Source organism: Zalophus californianus, chromosome 13 (assembly GCF_009762305.2).
Source record: "Zalophus californianus isolate mZalCal1 chromosome 13, mZalCal1.pri.v2, whole genome shotgun sequence".
In the NCBI taxonomy this organism is placed as follows: domain Eukaryota; kingdom Metazoa; phylum Chordata; class Mammalia; order Carnivora; family Otariidae; genus Zalophus; species Zalophus californianus.
In genome coordinates, this window is record NC_045607.1 from 83,416,250 (window position 1) to 83,434,531 (window position 18,282).

The following is an 18,282-nucleotide window of genomic DNA, read 5'->3' on the forward strand; positions in this document are numbered from 1 at the left end:
TGCCCCCAAACACCCAGATTCTATAGGAGAAACAGAGAACAGCTCAGTTTGGCTTGATTTTAGAGAACTGGGAGGGGAAAATGGTGAAGAAATTAAGGCCAAACCTTGGAGTGCCTTAAGTGCCAAGATAAAGAGTCTAGTATTTCTTCCCCTCCCTTTTTTTTTTTTTTTTAAAGATTTTGTTTGTTTAGAGAGAGTGCGCATGCATGAGCAGGAAAGGGGCAGAGGGAGCGGAGAGAGAGAATCTCAAGCAGACTCCAGGCTGGGCGCAGAGCCTGATATAGGGCTCAATCCCATGACCCTGAGATCGTGACCTGAGCTGAAACCAAGAGTTGAACACTTAACCGACTGAGCCACCCAGGCGCCCCTAGGATTTATTCTAAACACAAGCAGGAACCACTACAGTTTTTGAATCAAGGAGTGACTTGCTCAGAGCTTGTTAAAGTGGTATTTTAAAATGAGAGTCATTTCAGTACAAAAAAATAAAACGAGAGTCAATAGGTACTTAGTGAAAGGTGTCTGGTTATTTTAGTCAGTTTAGGTTGCTGCGTAAGAAAGATACCATAGGCTGGAGGGCTTACACAACAGAAATGTACTTCTCACAGTTCTGGAACCTGGGAAGTCTGAGAGCGGGGTGCCAGGCCCACCAGCTTCTGGTGTAGACCCCACCCCCTTCCTGGTTTGCAGATGGCGGTCTTCTCGCCATGTTCTCACATGGTGGAGAGAAGAGAGAGGAAGAAGGCTCTCTTGTGTCTCCTTGTAAGGGCACTAATCACATCATGAGCGCTTTACCCTCCTGACCTAATTACCTCCCAAAGGCCCCATCTCCTCATACTATCCCCCTGGAGCCTAGGGTTTTGATGTATGAATTTGAGGGGGACGCAGTTAGTTATTAAATAATTCAGCCCCAGATAGATGTGGTAAAACTGTGTCATTCTTAAAGGATTATTTTCTCCTCCCCTTCGTTGGGGCGGAACTCCTGTCACTGAGTTTCCGTGGAGGAAAGGATGAACATGTGCTGGGACTTGTCACGGTTAGCTGGAGCCGGCCAGAGTCTCTAACCAAGGTCCTCACAGTAGAGTATCTTGGTGTGTCGTGGTTGTACGTGGGCTGTGTTATAAATTCACTCTTGCATATTGCACCTGATTCTCTTTTGTAACTCCATCACCAGAATAGCTTCACTCTCAGCCCTCATATTGCAAAATATTCTCCCATTCTTGAAAGGGAGATAGCGGGCATGCCAGAAAATGTGCACGGTCCTTGTATATACCCCCAGCCTTAGCCAGGAATGAGCTCTTCTTACCAATATACCACTGAGAGTCTTGGGGCTTATAAATTAATTTAGAGTCTTTGTAGTATGATTTTAGAGAGCCTTCTGTGTGCTTTTTAATTCTACTCCTGAGTAAAATTTTAATAAGGAAGGAAGCAAGAAGATGAGATGAGGAAAGCATCCCCGTGGGTGTGTGCTGTCCTTTTGAACGCTCCCCCACGGGGTGAAATACTTGTTACTGTCGGGGTCTTACAAGACTGTCGTCAGATGCCGGCAGAGTGCTTTGCGTGTACACGCAGGCGCTGAGCTGACGCCCTGCGTGCATCGTCCCTGGCTAATCCTCACATCAGCCCCGGGAGGTGGGTGGTAACTGTTGTCCTCAGTTCTCAGGAGGATCAGAGATGAGGAGCTGCCCAGAGTCAGAACCGGGAGCAGAGAGCAGAATTCACACGCTGCTCTGCCAGATGCTGGGGCTAGAGCACTCAAGCAGCTCACTGTCCTGAAACTTTAAGAGCTTTACTTGTTAGGCCACATTCTAAAATTAAAACATCCCAGCCCTTTTCAAAGGAGCAGTGGAACTTGTACTCCCTGAAATCACACTGTGCTTTGGAAAATGGACCCCCGTATTGGAAAGCCAGGTCACGTTGGATTCAAAGACCAGACCCTGTGTCTTAGGAGTTGACTGAGTTTTTATTTCCGCCAACCAACAGGCTTGGCTCCAGGGCCTCCTGAGTCCCCAAGCGCTGGGGTGGGAATGGCATCTGTGTTCGCTCCGCTGGAGGCCTCCCTGCCCAGCCTCTGCAGGTGGTCTCTCCTCCCTGCTGTTCCTCGGCTCCCGCTCACGCCTCTTAGGGTAGCTGTCATGTCCCATTGTAATCATGCGGGCAAGGAATGTTGTTCTAAGGAATCCTGCAGAAGTTTACCTTCTAAAATTAATCCACCTAAAACGAGGACCAAACTTTCACACAAAGTATGGGGAGGAAGGGGGGGATTTGGTTAGCACCTTAGATTGCAAAACAATATTAAAAATTATAAACATAAGCTTAGTAGTTTTATTTATTGACGAATAACATGTAGGTTATAATTTCACCTACATGTGAATTCTTTTTCTTTAAAGATTTTATTTGAGAGAGCGAGAGAGGCAGAGGGAGAAGCAGGCTCCCCACTGAGCAGGGAGCCCGACATGGGGCTCGATCCCAGGACCCCGGGATCATGACCTGAGCCAAAGGCAGATGCTTAACGACTGAGCCACCCAGGAGCCCTTTATGTGAATCCTTAAAACAAAAAAAGTATTGATTTGAGGAGTTTTAATTTTTTTCAGAAAGGACCATCGAGTCACACACTAGAATAGCCTTCTTCAATTCACATTGTGACTTCTGCAGCATGACCAGAAGGGATCCTTCCAATTAGAAAGAGGACAATTTCACCAAAAACATGTGAGGGCTGATGCAGTTTTCGCAAGGGCCTCTGTTAACTGGTTTGGTATTCCAGTCACGCTCTTTCAAAGCACCTCTAGTAGCATCATCCTTTCTGTTTTATCGTCTGCTTAATTGTGAACTGGTGTTAACTCCACCAACTCTTTTACCCATGGCTGGTGTGAGCAGTCCTCCGACTGTGCCTACTTCAACTTGCTAAAATCCTGCCTTCTCTCTATTTTTGCAATATTTGCACTTGTACTCTGCAGCACCTTTGCAGGTTTCTGGTTTTCTGTTTTGTTTTGCTCTGGGCCTGGCGACACCAGATGGTCCCAACCATCAACAGAGACCAGCTGACAGAGACGTGGGCCAGGGAGATGCTAGGGTTGGAAGCGGAGGACTGTGAAGGTGGACGTCAGCATCGCGAGTGGTCAGCTCAGTAGGGACTGCTTTGTGTCATTATGACTTCTGTTCTCAAGGACTCAGCGGCCACTGCATTCAGAGGCCACCCTGTGTGTATTTGTACGTCTGTCTCCTCTGCTAAGTAAGCCAGGGGCTCCTTGGGCGCAGGCAGGGATCTGGGCCTCCTCAGATGCTGTCCGAATTTCCATGGGAAATAAATGAATGCACAGTCCTGGTGGAGCTCACGTTCTTGTGTCTTTTGACTAAAGTTTCTCCAGAAGTCTTTCAAAATCTCCGTACATCTCTCCCGGTCACTGCTTTGCACTCAGTCCTGAGGCCTTTCTGAAAAGGACGGTGTTCTGCCACAGCCCTGCGTCCCAGCCCTGCCTACTCCCATCACCTGGAAAGGCATGCAGGATGGGACCACATCTCTTTCCTCCTCGTTTCTTGGCCCAATATCCAGAGCAGAGGTAGGCACGGACATGTCTGTTGCAGGAATAAATGAATAATCGTTATTTGCACACGACTTCTCTTCCCAGCAAGGACGGCCTAAAAGTTCCTTGAGCTGTTTGCTTCATCTCTACCACCCGCAGTACAGCCTTGGCCCCTAGGACAGGTTCGATTGGAAATAAAATGAGTGATCGGCTTTCCCTCTGGTTGCTCCTGCATCCTGAGGCCATCGCCGGCCTAACAACGGAACTATCTGTCTCCTGTCCTGGCATTAAAGAACTGAAGTCTTATGGCTGAGTCTTTACTGCTCTGGCAGTAAAATTTAGACTGTAGTTGTGGAGAATCTGCTAGAACACAGTCTGCAGAGGACAAGCAGCTTAAGAAGACCTCCTGTAATTAACCGGGACAGGGAGTTACCGCGTCGTCCTTGGACATTATAGATGCCTCCTACTAGATGCCCTGTGTGGTACGCAGTGAATTTCCCACATTTGCTTCCCATCCTCGGTTTCATTTGCTTGAAATTGAATATGCACCAGTGACCCAGCAGGCATGAGACCTCAGCCAGAGAAACACGTGGTAATAACTTACTTTGTGTATCATATTTTTATCGGTTAAACTTTGCCTTTAGTACATTCTTTGAAAGTAGGAAGTGTTCTCTAATTTCTGGTTTTTCTCTCCACTTTTGGGAGTATGGCAATGCGGAAGCTGGAGGAGAGGGGCAGAGCACTTTGAAAGCAGACGTTGGAGATGAATCAATACTCATACCTTTGTTTAAGCGCCATGGGGGCCGTGTCTGCTCTGAAGGCGTTTGTCCACCTTGGCTTTGTCAGCAGTGGTGTGTGGAGTGCTAGGCTTCCACAGGTGGGGTCCTGTGTCCTTGTGGAGACAGCTTTCAGCTTCAGAAGAGCTTGGCTGGAGCTCAGGTCAGATCTGCACAGGCAAAGACCCTTTTTTTCTAATTCAAAATGCAGATTTAACATTCCACACATAAGAGCATGAGAATGCTGTCCGAAAAGGGCTTCCCATTGACCACTAAACAGTAATGAAAGATCTGCTTTCTGCAGGTTGGAAAACACGGTAGAGCTAGAAACGACCCTGAAATCATTTATTCAGCAAAGGCTTACTGAACACCTGCTGTTTGAGACCCACGGCCAGGCACTTGGGATTCCAAAATGATTAAGACAAGATCCCTGCCAAAGAGTTCGAGGGGGAGGGGAGACCCACACATAAACGGATAATTACAAGAACTGACACAAGCCATCAGGGAGAACAGTACCGGGAATAGAGTCCGAGAAAGCTTCAGCAAGACACATGCCTTCAAATTCAGCACTGAAGGTGGGCAAGAATGCGGGACGGCTCTCTAGATGGAGGTCATTAACTGCACATGCAAGTGGCAGGAAAAGTGAATGAGCTCATTTGCATGCAGAGGGCTAGAGCATGGAGCATTGAGGGGACGTGGTCCCTGATGAAGGGCACTGCGGGTCTCTCCTATCCAGAGCCCCGTGGCAGGTACCAGGTCACTTAGCCTCACTGTGGAGTCTGACCTGCCCCTTCCACATCACAGCCTGCTGTCTAGATAACCGGCCTTCCCACAGCATCCTGAGATGATCCGACGTTTGCAGGGTTGCAGAGAATCCATTTTTAGAATTTAGATTTGCGACAGCAAATGGTTAGAAAAGGAAGTAGGAACTGCTGGGCACTTTTGAAGGTTTTTTTTTCTTTTTTTTTTTTTTTAATGAAGGTGTTACACAGCCCTCAAACTGAGCTATTAAAGAAAAACCAGCTATCCTAGCTTCCCAAGGACCAGACCCTTAAAATCTTTGCAATAGAGAAAATGATTTGGGGGAAAATGGAGAGATGTAAATATCTAAGGAAGCCCTTCAAATTTGAAAAACTGGGAAAATTTAAAGGCACTGAAATCTCATGGGACTTCACTACATTAATTTTGAGTAGTCCAAACAGAGCTAACTCAGCCAGTAACCCTCAACTGTCTTGGGTGCCAAATGAAAAATTGTGTGAGTTTTTTGTTTTTGTTTTTTTTTTAAGGCATGCAGCGCTGTTTTGTCGCATCCAGGGGCTGTGGGGCTTGGGGTCCTTTAGGTCTGCTCTTACCCTCTGCCCATCTTCTTGGCTTTATGCTGGAGGGGCCGATTTCTGCATGTGAATGATTAAGAGGCTCATGGGTCCTCATCTCCCTGCCCAGAATCAGATATATGGGCTCACAGAAAACAAATCCAGGCCTGACGGGAATAGATCGGGACCATGCAGTGTCTCAGTGTGAATAAAACTACATCTCAGCACATCATCGTTCAGTTCACTTGGTGCCCCCTGTGTTTTCCTGTAATTCAGACTTCCTGAAAAAGTTTTTTTTTTTTTATGATTTCACATAATGCTCACTGAAGCCCCACTGTATATGAACGTGCCCCCTCCCCCACTCAGCACGACTGAGTTCGTGCAACATTCTACCTTTCCACGTAGAGGTACTCGGCTGAAGTTTCTACCTCGGCCTCCCCACGGGGACCAGAGATCAGAAACAGATTCAGCTCATGGGTGTTACTCTGCTTCCTTTGCCCAGGACGGAGCCCCCCCTCACATCGGCACAGTTGCTCTGAGAACAGATGCTTACACGGTTCTGTTTTAGGCCTTCCGTCAGATTTCACCAACAAACGGCGAAGCTGAGCGTGCTTGCTCTCAGAGGACCATCGCTACAGAATTAAGCATCCCTGTGGCTCGCCTGAAGATGCCCTTCATCTTTCAGGATTGAAGGAGCATGCAGAAATGTTTGGGTATCAGCTGGGGAGGGTTTCCAGCACCCACCCCCATCCAATCCTTGTGCCTGCTCACTTCTTTGGCCACTCATTCGGCGGGTATTTATGGAGCCTGTGCCGTGTCGGGCCCCGGCCTGGGACTTGCCGTTCTCTTCCAGCGAGGCCTGCCTGGGCCACCACCAGAAGCGGTAACACACCTGCTGTGGACCATACACCCCGCATCTGTTCTTCTAACCCTTATTTTCAAACAGAGCATTTAATAAAGGACTTTAGAACTGTTTCAACAGCAGCCAAGATCAAGCATCCATTGTTTGGATGCTGACATTTCTCTGAATTTTCAATACCTGTGGATTAAATGAGAAAAAAATATTTGAAATCTGGGCTAGAGAAATATGGGTGGTGTGGTTTCTGGTCATCAGTCCCAGCTGCCTCTTTGAAAATACCTGTTTTCATTTTTACATTTCCATTCAGGTAATCTTGGGCAAGTGATTTTATTAAGACAATGAGTACCCGAAGTGTTTGTGAGAAGAATTTTGAAAACCACAGACCTTTGTGTCTCCTCGTTAGCTTTATTCATTCAGGGCTTTAAGTTCAATATACTCAGCTTTTGCTATGTTTAAACACTTGGCCAAAGGAGGAAAAGAATGGCTGAGCTTTCAAGGATTCCTTTGAAAACATGGCAGGAATTTAAAAGAAAGCTCGAAAACCCCGGGCCTTTTAGGGACTGTTGGTGGCTCCTCTTGCAAGGAAGTTTTCTCACCGTAGAAGTGTTTGTTCCATTGTGTTGGGCTTTCTCCTCTCAACCCTACCCCTGCCCCCGCAGGTGTTTGTGTGCCCTCAGATACTCACTGTGTCCTTCCCTTGCTGTGTTCCAGTCTCCGTCTCCTGGCAGTTCCTCCCCGCTGGGTGCAGAGTCCTCGAGCACAGCCCTCCACCCCAGCGACCCCATGGAGGCCTCCTCCAATAAAGAGGTAGGGTGCCATTTTGTTTCAGAAGACACCAGCCTTTGTTGTTTTATTCTTCTTCTGGTGTGAGTTTTCTTCAGCTTCCCACACAAATCCCCCGAACTTCCCCCGCCCCCCAACCACCCACACCACCACCAGGGAGAGAAGTTCTAATCTCTCCTCTCGAGCATGGAATTCGGTGACGGAAGTGGCACCATCCAGTCTGATAGCCACTGGCTACCATTTATTTGATTAATAAATAAAATGGAAATTCACCTCCACAGGCACAGTAGCCACAGTTCAGGTGCTCAGTAGCCACATGGAACTAGTGGTTGTTGTATTGGACGGAGGAGATGACAGAGCATTTCCAGTCATTCCAGAAAGTTCTCCTGGACCCTGCTGGAAATGGAATCTTAAGAACTCTCTGTAGCAGCATCCTTCCTCACGGCATTACGAGCCTCTGAGATGAGGTTGCCGTGTGGTTTGGGAAGTGGGCTGGTTTATTAAATACCCATTTATTTCAGGCCCAAGTGAAATATCTTTCACGACACCAAGGTGACCACTTGTCCTGGTTTACCTGGGGTGGTTCCAGTTCACACCTGTTGTGCAAGCTGTGGACCCAGGGAACACCCCTTTCTAAAGCAGTGCTGTCCCAGAGAACGTGTGCAGTGATGAAAACGTGCACTGTCCTGTATACAGGCGGGCCCCAGCCACAGATGCCTAGCAAGCTCTTGAGATGTGGCTCGTGGGACCGAGGAACTGAATTCTGCTTTATTCTGTTTTGTTCCATTTTAATTAAAAAGTCACGTGTGGCTAAAGACGACTAGACAGTGCAGCCCGAAAGTGCCCCTGTTGGTGGTCACCCTACAGATGGAGGCCAGCCTGAGCCCCAGCAGAGAATATTTAAGTGAGAAAATGCTGCCTGCTCCCGCTGAGGTTTCTGGGGCTGCGAAAGGACAGGTGCTCTTCCCACAGGGAAGCCACTGCGTTTTCCCACACTGTTAACCCCCAGCAAATGCCACCTCCACCTAGTATTGAACCAGGGTCAGGTGAATATTGGCCTGCACCAGAGTCTACATGTGGGTTGAGCTCACTTTAAATATAGATGTTGCCTAATCAATGCTGAGGGTATGCACGAAAGAGGTACACCATATAATGAATGATTGTCTCATTTTCCTTCTCTTTGTTAATAATACTGTTTTAAATGCAGCTGAAGAAAGCAATCTCCATTTTACCCTGAGTGGCAGATCACTTCTACAGGGTGTCTTCATTAAAATATACCCTTAAACTATCATTGAATATACATCCATTCGCCATTAACTATTCATGCAGGGAGAAGTATATTCTCTAATAATCTGTTTATATTAAAGCAAACAAACATAAGGAGACCTTCTCTGAGATGACACCAACATTAAATTTAAATTTGACATATACTTTGTCCTTCTCCAGTCTTGTCCTCAGACCCTAGGTCACGGGAACAGGAGTAGCAAGGTCACTGTTTCTGCTGACCCCAGATCCCGCAGCTTTGCCTTATACTTTATTCATAGTACAGGGATCAGTGAGAACCAAAAGCAAGAAGAAAGGAATCAAGGCCACCGTGATAATAACAGCAATGAGAGTTACCGTTTCTTGAGCATTTACAGCATTCAGGCATCAGTCCAAGCAAATCACAGGTAGTATCTCATTTAATCCTTAAAATAATTCTATAAGGTAGGAATCACTGTCCTCATTTTTGTTGAGGAAGCCTAGAGGTTCAGTAACTTACTTGAGGTCTAGGGCCTACAAGCGGTCAGGCCAGGATTTGAAACCAGAGCTCCTGTGGGCCCAGGCTCTTAACACCAGGTGAAAAGTGCCCCAGGCCACACACATGCTGCATAGACAAGCTAACTTGTATGTCTTTATTCCAATTGTCAGACCTCCAGGCTCTGCACATGGTTCAGTCTGACCTCCTGGAAAATCCCAAAGATTTTGGCCTTTCATCTTCTTGAATGTGGCTTTATTAATTCTTGCATGTTAAGGATCAACTGATGTTCATCTCTGTCCACATGTGAGAAAACAAAGGGCTAATCAGACATCCGAATATTCAGCATTTGATTTTCCATCAGATATAATAAGGCAAATCTGTTAGTTTCTCAGTTCCTGCAGGACTTGGCACATGTTTCTGCATACCCTTAGCAATGCTGATGAAAATCCTCTTTGTGTGCAATAATTAGAGATTCTTTCATTTCTCAAAACTCTTTTTTTAAAAAACTTACTACCCCAGAGACTAAAGAAAGCCAGTCATGAGTTTATGAATAGAGAATAAGTAAATGTACCAAATGCCCTCCGTTGTGGCTCTAAATAAAATGGCATCTTTTAGAACTATAGACTAAAGTAATTCTTTTGTAGCTTCTGCTGTAATCTGGGGACTGTCCTTGAGATTAGCCTTGAAAAGTGTCCTAATAGCCCAAGAAAATCTGAATTGGCTTCTTGGATTTACCTGGAGGCTAACCCATTTTGACAAAACAAAATAAACCCTCTCTACCCCAGACCCCTCGCTGCTGAGGACAAGGCCAAGGGAGGTGTGGGGAATAATAATTTTAAAGTCTTTGGTCTTTATGAAGAAACTAGCTTCCATCTGCATACCATGAAGTTATGGATTTTTGTTTGTTTTTAACCAGAATTAGACCCGGTTATTGGCACTCACCTGGGCCTGTCTTCTCACTTGGAAAGTAAAACTAAAGTAAAGTGCTGGGGAAATTGGAGTTCTCTTTCCTCCTGTGCACATAGCTTAGCTTGGTGTGCATTTTTCTGTAAATGCATTAGCAGCCAGTGATCTTTCATTCCAGTGGACTTGTGTCTTTTGTTTCCTTAAAGGTAATCCTTTCTGAAATGAGAAACCCACCATCCTTGGTGTAACGAACAATTGCATCCCAGTGAGCACATTCTGGCAGGTTTCCTGCCAGGTTGCCTTGCGTGGTATATTGTGTGTTTAGTGTTAAATTCTTGTCATTGTCCTGAATTGAGTGAGATTCTTAAACCTGGGTGTCTTTGCCTCCGGTTTCTTTTATATGTAACGGTTAACTATATGTAACTATTTTTAGAATGTTGTGCAAGGAGTAAGTGGTTAGTCGTCCCTCTGCGGTCTCCATCTTCCACGTGGAGAGCACTGTACGCAGTACCACGAGATGGAGCTGTTCCCGTGATGTCCCAGCCCTCTTTTAGGCCCTGACTCTCCCAGCCGCCAGGCACCCCAGAGTTTACCATCAGCCTAGGTCAACCTGTTGAGCAGCTGTGCTGTACTAGATACCCTTTTCCTAAAAGGTACATATTTAAATGACAACTTAATACTTGCTAGGTTCTTTTTAAGATTTATTTATTCATTTATTAGAGAGAGAACAAGCAGGGGGGAGAGGCAGAGGCAGAGGGAGAAGCAGGCTTCTTCCTGCTGAGCAGGGATACTGACGCGGGGCTCGATCTCAGACCCCCGGGGTTGTGACCCGAGCCGAAGGCAGATGCTTTAACTGACTGAGCCACCCAGGCATCCCAGTACTTGCTAGATTCTTAGCAATGAAAATCTTTAGGCTTTCTGAGGATAACCTTTGGTCATGCAAACCTTCCTTTTTGCTCAGTTGAAGGACTCTTGTCTTTGGCATTGGCTCTTCACTCCCCTGCAATGCTCACATCACCCTGCCCCAGATGTATCTGCCTCAGAATCTGACTGGATAAAGCAGGAATGAATTTCCTACTCTTATGCCACTCAGAGTTATTTCTAGGCCATTCACTTACGGAAGGAACCAAATGGTAAGTGTTGCTTCTCTGAGAGCATTTAAACCGCCATCCGGTCAGGTTCTAGAAGTCTTCTAGCCGATCATGCCCACGTCCAAGCGTGCTGTTGGAAGACTGACCCTTGCTATGGGGTCTTAGTATAAGAAATTCCAGGGTTTTCAGTTCACTCCTGTGTTTACTGTGTTCTTATTTTAAGGTAACACATAATAATTACTTACATAATGGAATTTTTAAACCAGTAAGAGGTGAAAGGAGGAGAGGAAACTAGCAAACATTTTTAGCACAGTGAGAGATTACTGAAGCAGAGACCTCAAGGGTAATAAAATTCTCCCAGGGAATCCAGATTTCAACATATAATCACATTTTTGGTGCTTTTACTAATCCAGCAGTTTTGCACTTAGAAACCCAGATTCTTAAGAATACAAATTCAGCCCTTTGTATTGCTTTGAATTGATTAGGGACTTTGGTCTGTGGGATATTTTTTTAAACTGATGGACCGCTCTCTGTGGAATGTAACATTTTCAGATTATCTAAAATATGAATAGATGTTCTGGGCTTTGGGTAACCTTTAATAAGAAATGTGTGTGTTTATTCACGCTTTTCTTTCCGTATCCAAAAATGTTTGACACCTGGTTAATATCTGTCATTGGCAATCTATTTTTCATGTCGCATGAATAAAGTTGTGTTAATGCATTTTTCATCACGCTTTGCCCTTTTTGAAACCTCTTTGTCTTGATTACAGTCAAGAAAAAGCTTGGCTTCATTTCCCACCTACGTTGAAGGTAAGAGCTGAAAAGAAAGTAATTGAATATTGAGTCATGCATGAATCTCCTAGCATTTTGCGTATTTGAAGCACTGGGCTATAAGACCCCAGTGGGGAAGAAAGGCCACGAAGTCGCTCACTCACAGTCTTAACAGTCCTGGAATCTTAGACTAAAAGAACAATTGTTGTGAGCCTGTCAGAGAACCTCCCCCGACCTTTGCTGATTCTGTCCATGAGAACCTGAGCTTGCAGGGAGGCTTTGGACTGTTTCCAACTTAGAGACAGTCATATGACATCTGAACTCAAGACTCCTTATCTCCATTCCAGGACACCTCTTAACATCCATCAAGGACGAGTGGGAATGAACTTTAAGGGAGACATTTTGGTCCTCTTAATTTGGGGGGGGGGGAAGACCTTACCAATCATTCCCATCTCTTGCTTAGATGAGTTAAGCATAATATTTATCAAGCTTTTACTCTGTGCCAGATGCACACTTTCCATATAATAACTGATTGAATCCTCACATCTGTTTTGTGAAGTGGGCCTACTACCCCCATGTTATGCAGGAGAGAACTGAGGCATTCTTACTCAAGGCGAGGTGGGTGACTTTCCCAAGATGGCGATTAGCGAGTATCAGAGCCAGGCTGTGAGCTGTCAGTCTGATGCCACAGATCTCCAGGTAAAGGGTATTCTGTGCAGGGCAGCCACGTGGGGTTGTGCAGGTTATTCACTGTTCGAGGGACCCAGTCAGGAGATCTAGTGGGGCCAGAACTTGGCCCACGCTAGGCACTCCAGCTTGAGCTCAGGCCACACAAATGGAGTGCATATTCTTCACCCACACAAAGACCCTCTTTAGCTGGAGGTGCCACTGATCCTCTGCCAGAGAGGATCACAGATGCTTTTTCAGGTAGGGTAGATTGTCATTTCCTTGAAAGAGGGTTTTCTGGAGATGAGAGAATACTCAGACACCGCTTGGAGGCTCTGTCTGGCCCTTGGATCCTGTGCATGAACAGTCAGTGCATCCCCACTGCCTGAGAGTGAATCACCAGGATTCATACACCTCCCTGACCCCACAGCCCTGAAGCTTAGGTCAGCCTCATAGGTTTGGTTTAGTTACTCAGGTCTCTTTCTTGAGTGACCTGTAAATTACTTGTGCCGTTTTTGCAAGACTCCAGAATTCCACGAGTACTCCTCGGGGAGTTTCCGAGAGTTTGGAAACTCCATTCTTCATAGGCGTTCCACCAAGCTCAGCATTCACGTGAGTGTAACAATGACACACGTGTGTTTGTTCACCCACAGAGCAACACAGAGACCTCCCTGAAAGGAAACACGTTCTAAGAGGCCAAAATGAAACCTGCAGTTCTTCAACTTAGGGCCATTATAATGTTTAATTTTTTAACTTTTAAAAAATACACCAAAATGAAGTTACGGGCTTAGGGCTTTTTTTTTTCCCCAGGTGTGATCTGGTGGCAGTGATGTTTGATTATGATCAGTTTCCCCAGAGGATAAATGGCATAAAATTGTAGCTCAAATGTATAGTGTCTTTAGGTCCAATATTTCTGTCTCTCAGCTGGTTGACATTTATACAAATCATGTAAATATTATTTGGATTGCTCTTACACCTCTGTGCATGTCCACACTTATTATGGTTGAAGAGAGAAACTTTCAGGGGATGGAGCCAACTCAGAGATGAATATACAGTACTGGAAGTCCCATAGAGAAGTATGTCATTAATTCTTATTTTTCTTTGAACATGCATTATTTTCACAAAACAAATGGAAGGTTTTTAAAAGTTACTATCCCAGACGAGATCTTTTTTCTCAATGCCTGGTTGGGCAAAAATGGTATGTTTAAATAACACTTAAAACCATCACATGAATTTATGATAGGAGGCTGATAATCTTTCACTTTTTACAAAGTATAATGTGGGTGCAAACCTGTCCATGTATTATTTTGGCTAGAAGCACTTCCCTGCTCTACAACTAAAACTGTCTGTTGGAAATACCCTGAATCCTTCTCACATCTAGGAAAGTTTCAGGGCGGGGAGCATGTGACTGTTGAGAAGGTGAATAACTAGCCCATAGTGGAGGCAGGTTGGCTGCCTACCTCTCACTGTCCAGAAGCCTTTCTCGGAAAGACCTAGAAAAAGGCAAATAATAGGTTTCCTTTATTTATTTACTACACAGATGCTTTGTGAAGACCTTTCTTAAAACACTGTTAATTTCTTTGTTTCAACCACCACCTTGCCTTTAGAGAAATGATCGGATTATTTTAAGATTGTACCCTCATAAGTAGCTTATCACAGGAAGCAGCTGGTTAAGCTCAAGATGAGCTCGATGTTGGGGGATAAAAATAAAAATCATTTCAGATTAGCTTTCCAAAAGGAAAAAGCAAATTGTTTCCATTTCCAGTTATCTAATTTAAGAGCCTGAGGTTTGAACAGTAGGTTAAAACGTATATTTTAATTTCCCCAAATATGGCATTCAAGCCAAAGAAAATACATATGTTTTCATTGTAGAATTAAAAGCCTTTCTTGGTGCATCTGTTATAAAGTTATGTATTAGTCCTAGACATGTTTTAATTTCAAGTAGGGTTTACAGATGATTACAGTTAGAATCAGATGCCCGCACTTTAAATATTTTAAACCTAAGGTTTGATTTCAAAAGGCCAGTCAGTGAGAACAGAAAATTCCTTGGAATTGATCTGTGTGTGGATGCCAGCCGGGAACTTGAGAGCCTGTAAGTCCACAAGGTCGGCAGCAAGAGACTCCGGCTCTGGGGTAATGTCATCTGCCTCGCAGAATTGGGGTCAGAGGCCATTATGGGAATCCAGACATTCTGAGGAAAATACCCCTTTTCCTGATTTATAAAGTTTGTTTTCCCCGTTATGGCTAAAATGGGAAGAGAGAGAGGCGGATGATGGCAGGCGAAGGAACTGTTATCATATGGGGTTTTCTAATAAAGCAGCCTCGCTGTTCCCCTAGCCACATGTCTGGCACCCATTTATTTGACACCCACTGGGTGACAGACATGGATTAGACACGAGTGCCAAAGAGGAACATGACGTGGTCTTTGTCCCCCAAGAGCTCACAGTCTTAACAGGAGAAATAACATCCCCTTGTCACTGATTTCATGTTTCATATTTAAATAAACACATCACTTCTCACAGTAAATGGCCTGGGCGACGTGGATTAAGAGGAAATTGTTCCTTCCCTTTGAAAACAAGGGGTGAGTGAAGGCAGACGCGGGGAGACGCCTCAGACTTGGCAGGGTGTCCGACAGGGGGAGGGGAAGGGGCTGCACAGTCGGGGGGCTCTGTTAGGGGCACACCCCAGGGTGGCTTCACTCACTGCTGCGGCTCTGTGTGTTACAGTTCCTGGACCCTGTGACCCCGAGGACTTGATCGATGGGATCATTTTTGCTGCCAATTACCTTGGTTCCACCCAGCTGCTGTCGGACAAAACCCCCTCCAAAAACGTGCGCATGATGCAGGCCCAGGAAGCCGTGAGCAGGATCAAGGTGAGGGGTGCGAGGGGCGGATGCAGGGGCCTGAGCCGTCCACACTGGTCTCCCCATACCTCATGAATCCAGTGCCGAGTTTAGGGGAGCATGGATTGGGACTGTGCACCTGCCAACAGTTCTAAACAGAAAAAAAGTGTGCCAGAGTCCTTATGTATCAATACTGTATGTTTGGGGTGTTCCTAATGGCCAGTGTTGAGAAAAAGCACATATGAACATAAGCTTTGGAAAGCTGATATAATGAGGAAGGATGTCATTTCGAGCATTACATCTCCAGTGTGAGAGCTTTATCCCTGTATTTCCATGGACATAGTGATCAGTGACTTGAACCCTCACGGGACCACATGGGTCAGACTCGGTCTCGTGCTTTTCAACCAGCTGGTCCCACTCAAGCCAGACTGAACTGGTTTGCTTCAGGCACCACGAACCACTGGATCAAATCTAACCAGAATGAGTCAGTGCCAGGCTACCACAGTTCAAACTAGTTTGAGCCAGTCATAACCTGTTGGAATCTGTTTTATCGTGATTTAAAAAGGAGCAAGCCTGTTTGATCCAAGAATTGCTTTCATCTGGTTTAAACCATTCACTGCTAGCTTGAGCCAACCAGAGCTAGCTTGACCCCGTGGAAATGCAGAGCTCTAGAATCTCCACCACAATGCCAGGACCACCTAGAATCCTGGACGGACGCAGGGCTCCAGGGACACGTCCCCTGCCATTAAAATGCCACCAGCACTTGGAACCACTGGGCAGCCAGGCTGGGGTCACAGCACCACCAAAAAACCCAGAACCAGGTATTTCAGGCAAGTTGGAACAGGTTAGGACTCACCAGGCTTGGTTGTATCCAGCTTCAGCTGGTCAAAATCACATTCGTCCTCAGGGAGCCACTCCCCCTTCCCTACGGTCTTGTGCACACATTCCCCAGTCCCCTCCTGGTATTTGTGTGGCCGTGTGCAAAGAGGAAGAAGCACAAGTGTAAGGCGGTAACTTAGGGTCCTTCATCCGGGAAAAGGTATTTCTTGAGCACTTACTCGAGTGTGCAAGGCTGTTCACCGTCTCGAGAGGGAGGGGAAATAGATCCTTCCCCTCCGCTCCGCAGCACCAGCAGAAAGGCATCAAGCCAGCGAATGTGCAGGGTGGACCCGAGCAGGAGGGAAGGGGATGATATGGTGGGTGCCCAGGAGCGCGGGCCCCCCCCCCCCCGCGGGCAGACTGACGGGACCAGGGAGCAAAGAGGCACAGAGGTCATGTAGCGCAGAGGCGGGGTTTCTCGCCCTTTTGCCCACACTGACTCCCGTGTTATTCACGTGCTGGGAATGGAAGCAAGAGGCCCTCACTGTGAGGACCGAGCCCCCCTGCTGCCCGCTCGTGGTGCACGTCCCCGGGGTGCTGTCGGAGTGTCCCCGGTCCCCTGTCATTGCGTCCTCATGGAACTGCCGTCCGTGGCTTCCAGGGCCACGAGTCGCTGGCTCCTGGAAGAGGCACTTCTCTCCTGAACTCAGCACCAGTTCTCCCCCGAGCTGTCTGTAGCACGGCAAGGCCACGCTGCAGCGCCCTATGCTGCTCCCGCCGCGGCCGTTTCGGGAAAGAGGATGTCTAAACCAGAGAGCAGCTCACAACTGCACAACAGGCCAATGTCATGATTGCTTACGGGAGCCCGCCCGCTTCTTCGGGGTGTCCAGGACCCACTGCACCACTTCATCCAGAACCTGTGAACCTCATCTGTGCCTCAGAGACCCTCCGGCCACACGGCCCACTGCTGCGGAGGCCGTATCTTCTCCCAAAATTAGCCTCTGCCAGCATGACTGACGGTGGGAAGGTCCACTTCTCTCGAGGGAAGGCCCACCGCTACCCACAGAGATGTGTGCCTCCCAGCAGGACCACCCCATGCTAGCGTATCCAACTGACCTTCATACCTTCTGGGTCTTTCAGACTCGTTAATGTTACCAGTGGAACATCAGGTTCCCGTTGAGCTGCCCATCCAGTCTTGGCCTAATTCCTTCTAACAGTCTCCCCTTATCCTAAAGAGGTGGCATGAATACCTCTAGATCTCCCCAAAGTCTTCCTGAATTGAGGATGTCCCAGGTGCAGCGTTCAAAACAAGAACACACAGATCTGTATGAGACAGCAAGCTACTTTTCAGGCACTGTCCTTTTCAGGCGAATAACTTTTAAAAAACAAAGTCTGTAGGGACATAATTCTGACTCCTGATGTCCCACAGTTATCAAACAGAGCACGTTAGGATTTTGTTAAATTAATATTTGTTTAGCAGAGCCCCGTGGTGCCCGATGGTTGAGCCAAAGAGCACAAGGGAAGTGGAAATAGAAACGTTTGTTACTCACAGGTCCTCAGGAAGGAGCCAGCATGCTTCAAGGGGGCCGCAGGCTGGGGGTCAAGGCCAAGTGAGTGCAGGCAGAAGGTGAGACAGAACTTGGGGTACATGCCCTTATGAGGGTCTGTAAGTGGAATACTTTGTGGTTCCTGGGTTTGAATTGGCCAATTCATACCAAAAAGAGCAAGGTTTTGGTAAGCTCCACGGGGGTCTTATCTAAGGGGAGCACAAGGGGAAGGCCCTGGAGGTGAGGAGGACTGTTTATTACAAGGGCTGTCGGGAATTTATATCAAGAGCTTACATTTGCCTGTGACTCGGTGGGGTGTTATCCAGGGCATGCACTTGCCTGAGGGGCTAGTGTCCGTGTAAGGTTACTGCAGGCCGCTTGACCAAACAAAATGGATGCCGAGGCAGCAACGCTATGAAGCAGCTTCACCTCTGGACACAGGCTAATGGTGCTGCTCACTTCCCCAGGATCAGCAGGAGTGCAAGGGCCTGGCATGCCTCACTGAGTGGTTTTCTGACAGATGGGGGCCACCACCTCCAGAAGGGGCTTTAGGAAACAGGTGGGGGCACTTTGGGGTGCCACAGTGTCTGGGGAGTATTTTTACTGGCAGTAGTGGGCCAGAACCAGAAATGCTTAATACCCTGTAAT

The 18,282-nt window shown here is 46.8% G+C and overlaps 1 protein-coding gene across 5 annotated transcripts in view; it reads left to right on the forward strand.

Annotated features, from left to right (window-relative positions):
* Positions 1 to 18,282, forward strand: part of APBA1 (amyloid beta precursor protein binding family A member 1) — a 214,227-nt gene that overhangs the window by 142,651 nt on the left and 53,294 nt on the right. For 4 of the 5 annotated variants that reach the window (XM_027615657.2, XM_027615658.2, XM_027615660.2 and 1 more), the window contains exons 3-5: positions 7,181 to 7,276; positions 11,760 to 11,799; positions 15,153 to 15,298. In XM_027615657.2, the coding sequence (XP_027471458.1) occupies positions 7,181 to 7,276; positions 11,760 to 11,799; positions 15,153 to 15,298 (282 nt within the window). The remainder of the gene's footprint in view (positions 1 to 7,180; positions 7,277 to 11,759; positions 11,800 to 15,152; positions 15,299 to 18,282) is intronic. The other variant, XM_027615662.2, reaches the window with a different exon arrangement.